The sequence below is a fragment of the Phocoena sinus genome, chromosome 2, assembly GCF_008692025.1.
Source record: "Phocoena sinus isolate mPhoSin1 chromosome 2, mPhoSin1.pri, whole genome shotgun sequence".
Lineage (NCBI taxonomy): Eukaryota > Metazoa > Chordata > Mammalia > Artiodactyla > Phocoenidae > Phocoena > Phocoena sinus.
Window position 1 is genome coordinate 37,174,221 of NC_045764.1, and position 17,392 is coordinate 37,191,612.

The 17,392-nt window shown below is 40.8% G+C and overlaps 2 protein-coding genes across 6 annotated transcripts in view; both read left to right on the forward strand.

Annotated features, from left to right (window-relative positions):
• CRTC3 (CREB regulated transcription coactivator 3) overlaps positions 1-17,392 on the forward strand; it is a 100,794-nt gene that overhangs the window by 38,317 nt on the left and 45,085 nt on the right. The window contains exon 1 of one of the 5 annotated variants that reach the window (XM_032623451.1): positions 2,333-2,479. The exons of the other annotated variants lie outside the window; for them this stretch is intronic. Within the exon in view, the coding sequence (XP_032479342.1) occupies positions 2,354-2,479 (126 nt within the window). The 5' untranslated portion in view covers positions 2,333-2,353. Of the gene's footprint in view, positions 1-2,332; positions 2,480-17,392 lie in introns of those variants that run through there. 5 annotated transcript variants of the gene reach the window in all.
• On the forward strand, positions 11,727-12,740 carry LOC116749803 (cytochrome c oxidase subunit 7C, mitochondrial-like). Its single transcript, XM_032624567.1, has 2 exons — positions 11,727-11,781; positions 12,354-12,740. The coding sequence occupies exons 1-2, from the start codon at positions 11,727-11,729 to the stop codon at positions 12,638-12,640; spliced, it is 342 nt and encodes a 113-aa protein (XP_032480458.1). The 3' UTR covers positions 12,641-12,740.

A 17,392-nucleotide genomic window follows, 5' to 3' on the forward strand; every position in this document is an offset into this window, starting at 1 on the left:
CAGCTTCGGTTCAAAGCCTGCTTCCACCCTTGCTGAGCTTTGCACTCAAGAACATAAGCTTTCTAAGCCTCAGTTTCCTCATCCATAAGATGGGGATAACATTAGTACCATCTCAAAAGGTTGTTGTAAAATTAAATGAGATGATGTATATGAAGCATATAGCACTGTGCCTGGGACATTGTAAATGCCAATAAAGGTTAATTATTATCAAAGTAATAATTTAGCCTTTTTGTTCATTAAATTAGGAAAAAATTTGAGTTAATACTCAATGTTGGTGAGGGGTAATGAAATTTGTTCTTGTATATGTTATTACAGACATTGTAAATCGGTATACATCATTTTTTTAAAAATTTTATTTATTTCTGGCTGTGTTGGGTCTTCGTTGATGCGCGTGGGCTTTCTCTACTTGTGGTGAGCAGGGGCTACTCTTCGTTGCGGTGTGCAGGCTTCTCATTGCGGTGGCTTCTCTTGTTGCAGAGCACAGGGTCTAGGCGCGCAGGCTTCAGTAGTTGTGGCGCACGGGCTTAGTTGCTCCGTGGCATGTGGGATCTTCCCAGACCAGGGATCGAACCCTTGTCCCCTGCATTAGCAGGCAGATTCTTAATCACTGCACCACCAGGGAAGTCCCAGTATATATCTTTTTGAAAGCAGTTTAAGAATATGCATGAAGTGTTAACATATTCATATTCTTTCATGAATTCTACTTTTGGGACTCTAGCCTAAGAAAGTAATCCAAGGTGTGAAAAGAAAACTTTAGGTCTGATAATGCTGCAGTATTATTTGTCATAGTGAATAACTGACTTGAATAAAATATGATACATCTGCTCAGTATTAAAATTATGAGTTAAAGACTCTGCAGCTACATGGAAAAATACTTGTATTACTATATTAAAGGAACAATTTAAAAGGAGGTACAAAATTGTATGCACTGATGGTTGGAGGAGTATGTGAAGTTTCTACACAGCTGCTAGGACATAACTGGTTTTTCCCTAGGGACTTTTTGACACTCCCACTGAGACATTAGTTTTTCTTGTTTTTGTTTTTCTAATGTGGCAAAAAAAAAAAAAAAAAAAGTCAAGTAATGACCAAAACATAGAACAGAATCTCGTGTCTGAGTCTTCTCCCTGTTGCCAACCTCTAATCTCAGGCTGAGGGTAAACGATGGAGGATAGTGAAGGTTGAGGCAGGGCTCAGAGATGCTCTGAGAAGTCACTTGTGTCTTACATGGGCTTCTTCTCAGATTCTCAAACTTCTCTTTATAGACCTGGGGAGGGAGGTGGGGAGAGGGGTGTGTGGGCTTTAGTGTGATTTCTTATTCTTGACCTCACCACTGTCAGGGACATCCTCAGTGAAGTTCTTAACAGTTTCTTCAGCCACGCATACATTATATTGATGTTTTAACACTTGTTTATAGTGATTATTTGGGAGAAGGAGTACTAAATTTTAGAAGTTAACCAAGTAGGCTGTAAATAAATCATTGCTTTTTTTTAACTTTTATTTTTAATTTAATTTAATTAATTTATTTATTATATTTTTGGCTGCTCAGCAGCAGCAGCAGCATGTGGGATCCCAGTTCCCCGACCAGGGATCGAACCCACGCCCCCTGCACTGGAAGGGCAGAGTCTCAACCACTGGACTGCCAGAGAAATCCCAAATCACTGCTTTTTAAAAACTTAAAATAGTAATCCATCCTCATACAAGTTCAAACAATCCAGTAATTAATGGGGTAAAAAGTAAAAGTCCTGGCGAATGAGAGGTAGGTTAGTGATTAGAAGGAGTCTGGGTATCTGTGGTCTCTTGTGCACATTACTTGATTATAAAAGCAGCAATCTTTACTTTGGCTGTTAAAAGTCTCATGTTCCCACAGGATGTAGCAAAACGTTCCCTGACCAAAATGTCTCTGTCAGGAGGGTCTTGTCAAAATGTCCAGCTTGGGAATACAGCTATGAAAAAACATGCACAGGGAACAAAAACACTGAGTGGAAGCAGTGCTTGTGTTTGGGTGGTAGGATTATAATTCTACCTCCCCTCTTCTGTGTTCCTAATTTGTCTATAAAGTGGTTATAGTTCTTTTGTAATGAAAGTCCAACTTGACAGATATGTATCAAACACTATCTATGTGCCAGACATTGTGCTTGATGCCAGAGATAGGGCAGTGACCCAGACAGGCATGGTCACTGCTTGGAGAAACTTCAGTCCAGTGGGAAATTGCAAATGATTTTACAAGTCATTGTGAGACCATGTGATAAACCCAGGGCAGAGGGGTTTAGAGAGCGTCTGGAACACATCTGAGGGGTGCCTACCCCAGACTGGGGGTAGGGGGAGCTCCAGGGAAGATTTCCTGGAGGAAGAGATGTCTGAGCTGGGACTTGAGGGCCATGTGACTGAAGGTTGGAGTGGGGAGTGTTCCAAGCAAAAGAAACAGCATCTGGCAAAGCTTGGAGGCGAGAGAAAACGTGTCCTGTTTGAGGAACTGGAGGTTGGTGAGACTGGAGCATAGATTGCGTGTGAAGTGGGGGTGGCGAGAGGTGAGACTGGAGGGTAAAACAGGGACCAGATTGTGAAGGATTTTACTTTCTTTTTAAGGGATTTAGATTTTGTCCTAAGGGCAATGTAAAGATACTGGGGAAATATTTCTTTATTTGCTTGTCTGCTTGCTCACTTATTTATTCTTCCAAATTAATTTTTATGTAAAAGTAATACATGTTTGTTACAAAAACTCAAATAAAATAGAAGTATATAAAATGAAAAGTAAAAGTCTCCCTTTCTCTCCTTGACACTCTCCCCCAGTCTAATCCCCAGAGGTACTTATTGCCAAGGGTTCCTTTTGCACCCTTCCAGGAGTTTTCTGTGTATATGCAAGCATGTATTGTGTGTGTATGTGTGTATATATATATATATATATATATATATATACTTTCTCTTTACACAAATGGAACCATGCCATAATAAATAACTTCCACCTTGAAGGCAAAACTTGAATGTCTTGGACATCATATCCGTACATAATGATATGTATTATTTTCAATGGCTGCATGGTATACTTTCACATAGCTATCCCATCATTTACTTAACCAGTCTCTTATTGAGGTCTAGACACCTAGACTGTCTAGTTTTTCACTATTACAAAGCAAACTGCAGTGAACGTTCTTGTTATATGTATCTTTGGGTATTTATGTAAGGGTAATACCTGTAGGATATGTTCCTAGAAGTAAAATAGCTGGGTAAGAGGATGTGTACATTTACAATTAAGGTAGATATTACCGAAATAGTCTCTATAGAGGTAGTTACACTTTCTGCTCCCACCAGCATTTTGAGAGTGTCTGTTTCTTCATATTGTCTGTACCACAGAATATACCTACTTTAAAAAATTGTGGTAAAAAATAAAAAAAAAACCATAGCATAAAATTTACCATCTTTACCATTTTTAACCATAAGTTCAGTAATGTCAAGTATATTTGCACTGTTGTGCAATCAGTAGCCAGAACTGTTTCATCTTGCAAAATAGAAACACTATTCTCATTAAATAACAACTCCCCCATTTTCCTCTCCTCCCAGCCCCTAGTAACCACCATTCTACTTTCTCTCTGTGTGACTTTGACCACTCGAGGTCAAATTAGTGAAATCTTACAGTATTTGTCTTTTTGTGACTGGCTTATTTTATTTAGCATAATGTCCTCCAGGTTCATCCATGTTGTATCATGTGACAAGATCACCTCCTTTTTACAGGCTGAATAGTATTCCATTGTGTGTATATACCACATTTTGTTTACCCATTCATGCAGGGAAGGACACTTGGGTTGCTTCCCCATCTTGGCTATTGTGAATAATGCTGCTGGAAACGTAGGTGTGCAAATATCTCTTTGAAATCCTACTTTCAGTTCTTTCCAAAATACTCTTAGAAGTGGGATTGCTGGATCTTTTGGCAATTCTGTTTTATATTTTGGGGAACAGCCATATGGTTTTCCATACTGTCTATACCATTTTATATTCCCACCAACAGTGTACAGAGTTCTAATTTCTCCATATCCTCTCCAACACTTGTTACATTCTGTGGATTTCATAGTAGCCATCCTAATGTGTGTGAGATGATATCTCATTGTAGTTGATTTGCATTTCTCTAATGAAAAGTGATGTTAAGCATCTTTTCATGTACTTACTGGCCACTTGTATATTATCTTTGGAGAAACATCTATTCAAATTATATCCATCTTTCTAATCTTGGCTAATCTATTGGGTAAGAAATAGCATCTCATTGTTTCAATTGACATTTCTTTAATTATGAGTGAAATTTATTCATTCATTCAACAAATAAAAGAGCAGCCCCTACTTGTCTGGCACTGTTCTAAGGTGCTAAGGACAATAACACAAAAGGCAGGTTGAGCATCTCTATGTTTCTTTGACGGTTTGTATATCCTGTTCTGTAGACTATGTTTTTAAGTCTTTTGCCTGTTTTTCTGTTGAGTACTCTATCCTTTCATTGGTTTTTAAGACTTCTTTATTATGTATTAAGGAAATTGGCTTTTTGTGTATTGGGTTTCTGTTACTGTGTGACAAATTACCATGAGCTTCTGGCTCAAAACCACACGCATTTTATCATCTGGCAGTTTCTGTGGCTGAGAAGTCTGGTACGGGTTATCTCGTTTCTCTGCTTCAGCGTCTCACCAGTCTGCAGTGCAGATACTGGCTGAGTCTGTGGGCTCATCATAGGCTGAACCAAGAATGCGCTTCCCAGCTCCCTTGGGCAGAGTTTATTTCCTTGTGGTTGCAGGACTGAGGCACCAGTTTCTTGCCTGCGACTCCCCTCAGCTCCTACAGGCCACCCACACTTGCTTGGCACGTGGGCTTCTCCAGCATGGCCATTAATGTCATGGCAGCTTACTTTTTCCAGGCCAGTGAAGAGGAGTCTCTCCAACGCCTCTGCTAGCAAGACAGAGGCTTTCAAATATCAAAACGGAATCACTCCATTGCCATATCCTATTGGTGAGAAAAAAGTCACAGGTCCTGCCCACACTTAAGGGCAGGGAATTACACAAAGGCATGAACCAGGAGGTGGCAATCATCAGGAGACACCTTAGAGTCTGTCCACCACAATCTGCCATATATATTCCAAATATTTTCTCCATTTAGTAATTTTTTTTTTGTTTGGGAGTTTTCTGTTCTGATTTTCATGAGGCAAATGTATTGATCTTTTTGTGACTTCCGTGTTATAATCTGTATGTTTAGAATGGCCTTTATCATGTCAAGATTTCTCAAACACTCACCCAATTTTTTTAACCCATATTAATACTGATACTAGTATTCTAATACTGTTATTACTTTGGGATTTATTTTGTCTTGAGACAGAGATCCCACCCTTTTTCTTCTGTGTCCAACCTGTTGTCTCAGTTCTTGAATAATTCATTTTTTATATGATTCTTTCTGTTTTTTTAAATTAGTTAATTTTATTTATTATTTATTTTTGGCTGCACTGGGTCTTATTGCTGCGTGTGGGCTTTCTCTAGTTGTGGCGAGCGGGGGCTACCCTTCGTTGCGGTGCACAGGCTTCTCATTGTGGTGGCTTTTCTTGTTGCAAAGCATGGGCTCTAGGTGTGCGGGCTTCAGTAGTTGTGGTGCACGGACTTAGTTGCTCTGAGACGTGTGGGATCTTCCCAGACCAGGGATTGAACCTGTGTCCCCTGTGTTGGCAGGCAGATTCTTAACCACTGCGCCACCAGGGAAGTCCCTTTCTGTTTGTTTGGTTACATTGATATGGCTGCCCATTTCCTCTGTCCATTTCCATATCAGTGTAGTTACTGTAGCTTTGTAATATGCTCTTCAATTTTAATTTTAGTTGTTTTTTGAATATATATGTATTTATATTCATGTGGTTCAGAATTAAAAATAATCAAGAGTGTGCAGTGAAAATACCCCTTCCATCTCTGTCCTAGTCATCCAGTTCACTCCCTACAGGCAACCCCTGTTATCAAGTTTGTTTATTCTTTCAGGGATATTTTATGCAGTATTAGGAAATGTGAATATATAATTCACTTCACCCCACCCTTTTACCCAGAAGGTAGCTAACCATACACATTCCTGTACATTGCATTTTTCACTAATATATCTTAAAGATCTTTCTATATCAGCTCCCCAAGAGCATCCTTATTCTTATTTTGTTTTGGTTGGTTTGTTTCTGAGTGCACAGTATTCTATTGTATGGATTTACCATAATTTGTTCAATTAGTTCTCCAATGATGAACATTTAAGTTATTTAAAGACTTAAAAAAAAAATTACAAACTAAGTTTCAATGAACAACCTTATACACATATAATTTTATACACATGCAAATATAACTGCAAGAAAAATTTCTAGGAGTGGAATTGCTGGGGCAATGAGTATATGCATTTATAGCTTTGATAGGTGTGTCAGTTCATACTCCATAGAAGTTGCACCAATTTACATCCCTACCTGCCATGTATGAAAGTGCCTGTTTGCCCACATCCTCCCCAGCTCAGTGTTTTATCAACTGATCTTTGTCAATCTTATAGATGAAAAATCATGTCTCTGTGTTCTTTTAAGTTACATTTCTCTTACTATGAGTGAGGTACATTTTTTCTTATGTTTATGTATTACCTTTACTGTGAACAAGCTGTTCATTTCTTTTGCCCTTAATTCTTTAGGGTGGTTGATCTTTTTCTTATTGACTTTTTAGGAGGTCTTTATATATTAAAAAAGTAGACATTTATCTGTGTTATAAGTTGTAAATATTTTCCCAGTTTGCCGTTTGTCTTTTTTTGTGATGGGATTTTTTTTTTCCATGCAGACATTTACATTTTTTTATGTATCAAACTTTAATGTTTTTCAGTGGCTTCTAGGGCTTTGTAAAAAGTCTTCTTCTCTTTGTTTCTTTTAATGCTTTGTGCCTTCATCTTTAGATTTAAAATCTTTGATCCATCAGGAGCTTATGCTAACGTAGGGTATGCAATGTGAATCTGACTTAATTTTTTTTCAGTTTGCTAGCCAGTTGTCCCAACACTATTTATTGAATAATCATCTTTTCTCCACTAATTTGAAATGCCACTTTTATCATATACAAATTTCCCACATGTGTTTGCTTATATTTCGAGACTTCCCATTCTCTTTTATTGATTTATGTGTCTATTCATACACCAGAATCACAATGTTTTAACTGATTACTGTAGCTTTATATTACATTTTAAAATTCTAGTAGGATTAATTCACTCTCATGCTTCTTTTCAGTGATTTTTCCAAGCTATTCTTGCATAGTTATTTTTCCAGGTGAACTTTAAAATCGGCCTGTTAGGATCTATTTTTTAAAATCCTGTCATTAATGGGTTTTATGTAGCTGAATGATGTGATCAGATTTGTGTTTTAGGAAGATTACTCTGACTGCATTGTGAAAGCTAGATTGGAGGAAACAAGATTAGAGACAAAAAGACCAATTATAAGGCTGTTGCAGTAATTCCAGGGAATGGGTAGATGGGAAATTGAGGATAGTAGTAGGTTTGAGAAGTGTTTGGAAGGTCAGAGTGACCAGACATGGAGATGCCTGGGATGGGGAGGGGCTGGGAGGAAGTGCTCAAGGAGGACCCCAAACTTCCAGGGCTTGGCTGTGGGGTGGTGCCATTCCCAGACATTTGAAATACACGAGATAGAGCTGGTATGGGAGGAAGATGGCAGATTTGTTTCTAAACATGCTGGGTTTGAAATGCCTGCCAGGTAGTCCTAGAAGAGTTGTCCAGTGGGCTGTTGAACTACAAGTCTGAAGCTTTGGTGAGAGGTAAAGAGTTGAAGATAAAGAGTTATACGACAGAGTCCTGAAGAAGGCCAGCACTTAAAGGATGGTCGGGAAGTTCAGGAGTCAGCACAGAAGACTGGAAAGAAATACCACAGTGGTAGGAAGGAAACTGGAGAGCATGGAGTCACAGAAGCCAGAAGAACATTTTCAAAAGAGAGTGAATTGTCAGTAATTTCAGATGGTTCTGAGAGGTCAGGTAACTTAAGAGCTGAAAAACGTCCAGTTGCATTTAGTAACAAGGAAAGTCAATGGTTATCTTGGGGAGAGAAGTTTCAGTGGAGTAGAGGGGTCGGGGGCTGAGGGGTGAGTGGGAGTTGAGGAGGTAGTTGAGGCAACTCCTTCATCAGGAAAGTTAGCTGTGGAGAAGGGAAGAGACACAGGGGTGAGAGGAGAAGAACAGAGCATTAAGTTCTATTTCAAACACCACCCCCACCCCCCAGGGGAGAGGCTTGGCTGTGGCTAAATGGAGATGAGAGGGAGGCAGTGAAAGGGAAGAGGGTAGTGATCTTAGGCTTTGAGGACCAGGTAATCCTGAGATAGATATAAGGGCTTAGAGAAATTGGCCAAGATGAACTGTCTAGAAGGGAGTGATCCAGTTATAGCCTTGGTATATGTTCTCTGATGGTTTTACTTTTAATTTTGTTGAGTTTTCTAATATTTTTGTTTGGCTATTTTTTTAAAATTAATTAATTAATTAATTACTGTATTTATTTTTGGCTGCGTTGGGTCTTTGTTGCTGCGCGCGGACTTTCTCTAGTTGCGGCGAGCGGGGGCTACGCTTCGTTGCGGTGCGCAGGCTTCTCATTGCGGTGGCTTCTCATGTTGCAGAGCACAGGCTCTAGGTGCATGGGCTGCAGTAGTTGTGACACGCGGGCTCAGTAGTTGTGGCTCACGGGCTCTAGAGCGCAGGTCCAGTAGTTGTGGCCCACAGGATTAGTTGCTCCGTGGCATGTGGGATCTTCCCAGACCAGGGCTCGAACCCGTGTCTCCTGCATTGGCAGGTGGATTCTTAACCACTGCGCCACCAGGGGAAGTCCCTGTTTGGCTATTTTTATATCTTGAGAATTTAGAGAAAGAACTTCTAAGAAATTGGAATCAGGTTTAGAAATTTAATTGGCAATTAAGTTAAAAAGGTACAGAACAGTGTATTAGTGTGCTACCATTTGTGTAAAAAAGGGTGGGGGTAGAAATAATATGTATTTGCTGTACATGCATAATCAGTAGTTGGAAGGAGTCACAAGAAACTAATAATGTAATTACCCATTGGGAGGTGGGGACTGGAGAGAGGGGAACAAGGGGTGGAGGTTGTCTCTTCACTGTCCATCTTTTATTTAAGAATGTAAATATATTTCTTATTTAAATAATTTGATCTAAGTGGGTTGGTTGTCTTTAAAAGTAATGGTTCCAGCAGAGCCTGAATTTTCTTAGTTACTGATGGCTCTAAGTGGGGTCCATCTGTTCTTCCATATCTAAGAAACACCAAGAAGCGAGTTCTTGCTTTATGCCTGTGAGGTGTGGACCTTTGCCTTTTCTCTACTCTTCCCCACTGGAGAACAGCAGCGCTGGGGAAGTGGGCAGTCCTAGATTTTGGTTTAGGGAAAAGGACTGTGCCCTGGCCTGGCATGTCCTGGCCCTACTATCCATAGTTCGACTGAGTGGGCTATTAAGGGTTCTGCACCCAATTCCACCATGGGCAGAAGGGGGTTCCCGACACCAACAAGCAATTCTCCTACCATTCAACTCAATTCTGACACCATCTTCCCAGAGACAGCGTCAGCTGACGCAGGTTAAGGACTCAGTCCTATATAAGACTGCCCCGCCTCTACACTTCAGACACCAGTTACAAGTCTAGGTCCCCGAGTTACCTACAACTTCTGTCCAATTTGGCTGTAAATCGGAGGTTCCCATGACCTCCTCCTCCTTTGGATTCAATTAATTTAACAGAGCAGCTCATAGAATTCAGGGAAACATTTACTTACACTTACCAGTTTATTATAAAAGAATATGATAAAGGATACAGATGAACATCCAGATGTAAGAGATGTGTAGGGCAAGGTATGTGGGAAAGGGGCACAGAGCTTCTGTGCCCTCTCCAGGACACACCACTGTCTTCAAATCTCCATGTGTTCACCAACCCGGAAGTTCTGCAAACCCTGTCCTCTTGGGTTTTTATGGAGGCTTCATTACAGAAGCATGATTGATTACATCATTGGCCATTGGCGACTGCTTCAACTTCCAGTCCCTCTCCCCTCTCTGGTGGTGCTGAGGGGGACACTAAAAGTTTCAACCCTCTAATCACAGGGTTGGTTCTCCAGACAGCCAGTCCCTACCGTTAGGTGTGTTCCAAAAGTCACCTGATTAACATAACAAAAAACACCTTTGCTGCTCTCATCACTTAGGAAATTCCAAAGGAGCTCTGTGCCAGAAATGAGGAGGAAGACCAAATATATTTTTCTTATTAAAAGTCACAATCCCACAGCTGTAAAGCTGGTTTATAAGGAAGAGAAAGGAGAAAGTGGGCAGTCATTATCCTGACACAGGCAGAAGTCTCCCACTGGTTGTCCCCGTCCCAGCTGTGGCACATCCCACTGACAGTTAATCCTATGACTTGTCAGTCTCTCCATTACCATAAATTATTTCCAGAAACTCCAAAAATTTTCAAAACATGTCAAAAATTCCCTAAACACAAACAAGTAAAATACACAGAAAATGAAAAAAAAAATTTTTTTTTTAGCATTTCTCAATAAGTTTCTTGGTGGCTTTAGAGGAAACGTCTGAATTATTGCATTGATGAACCATTTTACTTTTAGTCTCTGTTTTATACTCCATGCAGATTGCACACCTCCACCGTTGGAGCATCAGATGAAATACAGTCACCTCAAAACTTTGAAATCCCACCAAAATAACCAAGTTCACTGATGATAATTTTCCTTATCCATTTTTTAGGGTACCAGGTAAAGTAGTTAGTTAGGGCTGTGTTAAAGGTGCCTAATCTGAGAAGCTGAACCATAACATTCTGGCAGTTTGAGGAAGCTGATTGATCACCATCCCCTTTTCTGGGTTCTCACTGGTGGGGAGCTGACTCAGGGAGCCGACGGAGGATCAGATCATTAGCTTTATTAGCTTTATTACTAGCTGCTGGGTACCTCCCAGAGCCCTTTTGGGCGGGGCTCTGGGATCAAAATGGGACATCCCTCCTCACGCCTCCCTCTTCCTGGAAGTGAGGCCACCTGCGCCTGCGTAGGCAGGGCTGACCAGGCTTACCTCACCAGTCACAGGCCAGAGCTGGAGAAAGGCCCACCTTCCTTGTAAGGGAGAGACCCTGCCCTACTGTTGGGAACCAAGAAGCTGTTGGTAGCACATTCACCCATCCAAAGGAGGGGCCCGGTTCAGGATGGCAGCTCTCACCAGCTCATGTCTGAGTGGTTGGATTTCTCTCCCCTGTCTGTAGGCAGAGGGGGGCACTTGCAGGTGAGACGAAAAGACTTCCTCCTTATGAGCCCTGCCAGTTTTTGTATTAGGTGACAAAAGGAATGCCAAACCCACTTAACTTGGAGTCTCCAAACGCACCCAGACTCATTTGCAGTTTGAACTCAAATTAAATGGAGAACCTGGTTCCACAGACAAATCCTCCTACTTTTGGTAACTTGGTTCCTCATGGAGAAGAATGACCTTATAATGATGAATTTTTAGAAACCTCTCATCTGGGCAGATTCCCCCAAGAGATTCCCCCAAGGATACTTTACAGCTCAGCCTAAGGGAAGATATACCAGAAGCAGGGCTGTATGAAAAAGGAGTGGCCTGCCTGGGAAAGTCATCGGGTCCCATCTCCTGTGGGGTCTAGTAGGGGCTGGATGTCCGCGCCGAGGGTGCTGCGTAGTGGGATTGACAGGCCTGTAAGGGCGTTCCTAACTCTTGTGACTGACTATGAATCCAGGAGGAACAGGACACTACGTGTGCCTCTTCATGAGCAAGTGGTCGGGTGAGGAAAAGTACCCAAGGCTCTTTTAAATCAAAAACAGGATGTACATTTCGTTGTCTTTTTTTAAAACTCAATATGCTTTGTTTAGAATTACCATGTGCTGTTATATCTAAATATTCCAGATTATTTTATTCCCTCTAGAAACATTTTCTTTTATGATATACCCTCCTAGTTCCTTTGTGAAATTATACACTTATTTTGTCCTTTAAAGTCATGTGAAGAAAAGTATTTTAGTAATAATTTTTGCAGGCCATATGGTAAAACACTTAGCTTTCATCTCTTTTTTTGCATGTCTGTAAGTTATTGGGTTAAAACTGAAAAAAATGACACACTTAATTTACTATAGTGTCACAATTTTAATTTTAAAAAATTAAACTTTTTATTTGAAAATGTAAAATATACCCTAAAGTAGAGAATAGAATAATGAACCCCCTTATACTCATCACCAGTCTTAATATTTTCCAGTTTTATTGAGGTATAATTGACATATAACCTTGTATTAGTTTAAGGTATACAACGTAATGATTTGCTCTGTGTATATATTGCAAAAAAATGATTACCACAATACACAGGGGAACAAGGTCATGAGGAAAGGAGGGCTTGGTGTGCTGCTGCCATTTCTGCCACCTTCAGTCTCTGCGCCTTTTGCCGAGCTTCCAACAGCACTGTGTTGGGACAGAGCATTCGGAGGTTCACAGCCTCAGTGGTCCATAGGAGCCGCTATGAGGAGGGTCCGGGGAAGAATTTAGCATTTTCAGTGGAAAACAAGTGGCGGATACTAGCTATGATGACTTTGTACTTTGGGTCTGGATTTACTGCACCTTTCTTTATAGTAAGACACCAACTGCTTAAAAAATAATCCATGAGACAGATATGAAGAGGAGCATTTTGAGATGTGCTGTCTCTTTGAAAAAAGGATCAAACTCTTGAACTCAGCATCCTAGATATGTTTGTAAATAAACTTATGGCATAAATCCTTAATATCTCTTCTCTGAAATATAGAACATGATAATTAAGCATGTGCTTACTTTTATTTGGGTAATATTGCATTATTAGTTTCTTAATTAAATATGTATGTGATGTTTTAAAAAATGATTACCACAATAAGTCTAGTTAACATCCATCACCACACACAGTTACACACTTTTTTTTCATTGATGGGAACTTTTAAGATCTACTATCTTAGCAACTTTCAAATATGTATTATGGTATTATTAGCTCTAGTCACCATGCCATACATTACATCCTCAGAACTTGTTTATCTTAAAACTGGAAGTTTGTGCCTTTTGACTGCCTCCACCCATTTCCCTCAATAATTTTCAACACTTTGTCAATTTTGTTGCATTTATCCCCCTTACTTTTTTTTTTTTAATTCCAAATTACAGATCTCTTTTAAACTCAGTGAAATATCTTACCAAGTTTAATCAGAGTGGTGTATCTGGCGTGGTTCAGGATGCAGCGAGACTGAAAGGAGAGGGAAGAAGGGCAGTCCGTGCCCACACATGACTCTTCCTCACCTCCGTCTCATACGGCAGGAAGAGGCAGGTGATGGGGTGAAGCCACGTTCAGGTGCTTTGACTCCTTTCCTACTGGACCTAAAATACCTATCTGACCCCTCTGGCCTCTGAGGACACCATTGGCCTTACTCTATTGGCCAGTTGCTTTCCTGTTTAACCTGCCTCTAGGCCAGGCACCTGCTGCCCTGCCCTGTCACTGCTCAAGTCTTAGCTCACAAAAACCAAGTTCCTCCCTTCCACAGTTCCTTTCCATCATTCCATCATCACATAAGAAGCAAGTCAGCTTCTTCTGGAGGAAATAAATGGGCAGACCCAATTTACCCAGAACTGATTTCTGTAGTCATGATCATATTAGGAGCCAAAGGGGAGCTGCACTCAACAGAAGGCCTCTCTTTCCACTGAAGACATTGCGCCAGGCAGGAAGGTGGGGATGGGAGTGGACAGTTTAAAACTTCTGCCTCTGTGGGTGCTTGTGTGGTATTTCCTGGAAAGACAGTAATATGCCTGCAGGGGCTTGGGGTCTGCATTAACCTCTGCCATGCCCATGCCCATCCCTGAGGATTTGAAGTGGAAATTCTTTTTATTATGGAAAATTTTAGCTATCCCCCAAAGTAGAAAGAATAGAATACTAAGCTCCCATATAGCCATCACCAGTTTCAATAATTCTCAACATTTTGTCATTTAAACTTTTTGATCATGCATCCTAGTAGTAAAAAAGAGTTTTGTATCCCCAATCTGGTTACGTTTTTGTTTGTTAGTTATATATACATACCCCTGTACTGTTATATTATTACACAAAAAAATAGAAAACTGAGTGGTGGAAACAGGGCTTCTAATATCTTCTCTACACCCTATATACATCACACACTCTGCTTTGGATCCCAATTATTTAGAAACATAATAATAATTCATCAAACGTGTGTTGGAACCCACTGTCACAGACACCATGTGGGGGCCGAGAGGGAAGGTGCTGGGGCAGAATAACAGGTCTCACCGCTTGCAGTCCGCTAGGTCAGCAGAATGTCACCCACCAACCTCTCCAGGTGAGATGCCTGTGCAAGCCCCACCTGGGATATTGACCTTCTCAACTGCCTCTAACAGGAACAAGAGCCCCGCTATGAACCCTAAACCCTGCACTCTGGGCATGTTTTATGCTTTGTTGTTATTTCTTATTTTTACAGATTATTCCTCCTGGTCCTCTGAGATAATTTTGACTGCTTTGATTTTTTTTTTTTTCTGTTTGGACCTTTGCTGCCTTAAAAAACAAACTGTTTTATCACTGTCATTTTTTAGAGTAATCTTTATCCTTAGTTTATCTTATTAACTTTTCTTCCCTTTTACCTTTCATTTAAAAGTAAGGACTAGGAAGGAGCAACACATGGGATACAGATATGGTGACAGGCCAGGTCACAGGTTAGAAAGTTTGGGTGCCAGCACCTTCTCTGCTCTGCTCTGCTCTTTGTAGCTTCTTTTCATCCTCACAGCAGGACTCATTTGTTCCTTGGGAGAAGATTGGATCCCAAATTCAGCTGGCAAAAAAGGCATGGTCTCAATGTTAAAAATAAAATAAAAACTACCCACTCAGGTGATTCAGGGGCTCTGAGAGTCAAAGTACCCTGTGAAACTGGACTAAGACCAGCCTGAAGATAGTGTAGCACTGGCCACCTGCTGGGAGAAAAGCCTGACCTTATTCCCAGAAGTTAGGAGCCTTACAGTTTTGTGAACTCAAGATCTAGCCCACTGGCATGGCTGAGCACCAGCTGCTGCCCAATTTTAACACTGCAGAGGGCAAAGGAAGAGGCTGGGGAGCTGAGGTCAGGGAGGGCTGGCAGAGCGCTGGCACGTCTGATCCTGGAGATTTGTAAAGTATTTTGAATTACATTTTAAGGTTGTTTTGTTTTGTTTTGATGGTGATATAATAGAGTCTCTAACCAAGCTATGAAATCCTTTTTATTCTGCTCGTTTTGTAAGGCAGAATTAAAATGCTCCATTTAACCCCCAGGGAGTGAATTAATAGCCTCTTCTTTGCAGTGGGCAGGTCTTCCTGACTCTCTCCCTCCCTTCATCATGAGAACCAAAGGAAGCTCTGGCTGTGGCTGGAATGATCTCCAGCTGGGTTCCCAAGAGAGGCACAGTTGTCCCTTTGTTAGACTCTTCTTTAAAAGAGGGGACCTATAATGTCGTCCATTAACTATAGCCTGCATATAAATAAGAAGCGCTGCAAACTCAGGGAATCTGCCTTCCTGCCCTTTTAAAGTCTCCAGTCTTTCCCTCCCCCCCCCCCCCCCCCCCCGAGAAATGTATTCAGAACCAGGGGTTAGTCTTTCATGAACGAAAGAAGAGCTAAACAGCATTGTGGGCAGGCTGGAGGTCCTGTAGAGCAAATTAGTGAGTGCGAGGGTGACCTCAGAGCCAAGCATTAACACACCATGTCTAGTAGTGCCTTTATGATCTGTTAAACTTCTACCCAGTCTCCTGTTCCACCTCTAGCTCTACTGGGGAGGAGGGAAACAGATGGGAGCTCAAATACAGAGAGTAATTTAGAAGGATTGAGGTAGCATTTTAATTCTATAGGAGGAAGCATGGGAAGGTCAATAAATAGCCTTGGGACTTGTAGCTAACCTTTATAAAATATTGTCGGACACTTACCCCAAATGAGACTGTTGGATCCAATATAAAAGGTAAGTATCCTGTTTATACTGCAAGATAGCCAGATACCCTAGCAGGGCTCTTACCCTTTAATTGAATCTTGGGCCATCAGTAGATTTATGAGAACATAATAAAATTTTGTCTGGAACATTTCTGGAAAAATATTTTTTATTTTTTCTGTATATGTCAGCAAAAATCCACTTAGAACCTCAAAAATAACCGATTTTATGTGGGCGACTGAGCAAAGGAGGCAAAATGGTGAGGTGAAGAGAACCCTGAAGGAGACTCAGAATCCTGAGTTCAAGTTGCCAGGCTGTGTGACGGTGAGAAAAAAATCACTTCATCTCTCTGGTTCCTGGTTTCTCATCTGTAGAAGGAAAGCACAGAACTGGATTCCATTATGATCAGCAGTCCTTTTGCTTATCACTCTGATAAGCCAGCAGCCCTGTTTCCTTGTGTTGCTCATCCCCACCTTATTTTCACCTGCTCTGGGCTGAAAAGCCAGGTGGTCCAGTTTATTAGGCTCAGGTAAGGTGTAATGGAGAACTTGAGGGGCTCCCTTCCAAGTGCTCTCCTGGAGGGTTCTGTTTTTGTTGCTTAGAGGCTCTCTTTGCTTCCTGGTTTGCTGCTGAGATGGGTGAAGTTGTCACATAAATGACCCGTGGTTCAGGCTAGCACATTGTCCTCATACCGTAAAATAACGGTATCATCACATCCAGTGCAACTCCTGTCAGTATGTATTTCTAGTATTGACAGTGGTATTCCAGAAAAATATCTGTTGCTCTGACAGGATTTTTTTTTTTTCTTGCGCTTTAGTTATCATAATGTCTACAAATGAAGCTACTGAGAGTTGTCTTATGTGGAATTGTTTCTGCTTGAGAATAGTGATTGGGCATCCCCTTGTAAAGATACTGAGGTTATGGTATTCTGGATCAAGACTTTTCAGAGGAACCATTAATATGCTTAATCTCTGTCTTCTCAAATGTTTTAAATATATTTTTAAAAACTCAGTAAAACTTCTTACAGTGCAGGAATGTACTTGGCCATCCTACTAGCATTTAGAAATCTATATTTCACTTGAGAGAAGTTGCAAATTTCATTTCTCCTTTTTTTAATAACATCGTATAGAAATACAGCTGTAAGTGAGAATTGATTTTGCTGCAAGAAAGAAGTGTGGCTTGGTCATTCACGTATAAAGAATATGCTATAGCATATATACCTTTAATAATGACAGTCTCCTTGAGTTGGCAATAAGCAGCTCTCCAATTCTCAAACTTCAGCTCATTCCATGACTAAACATGGGCTTAGTAGTAGGAATCTGCTTGTGGTTTGTTAGTCATGTAAGAAAGATCTGGGGTTTCTAATTAGCCACAAACTTAATGATCTGCCAGTGATGCGGTACGTCTGCTAAAAGAATCAATGCAAATGTAGGTCACATTGATAGA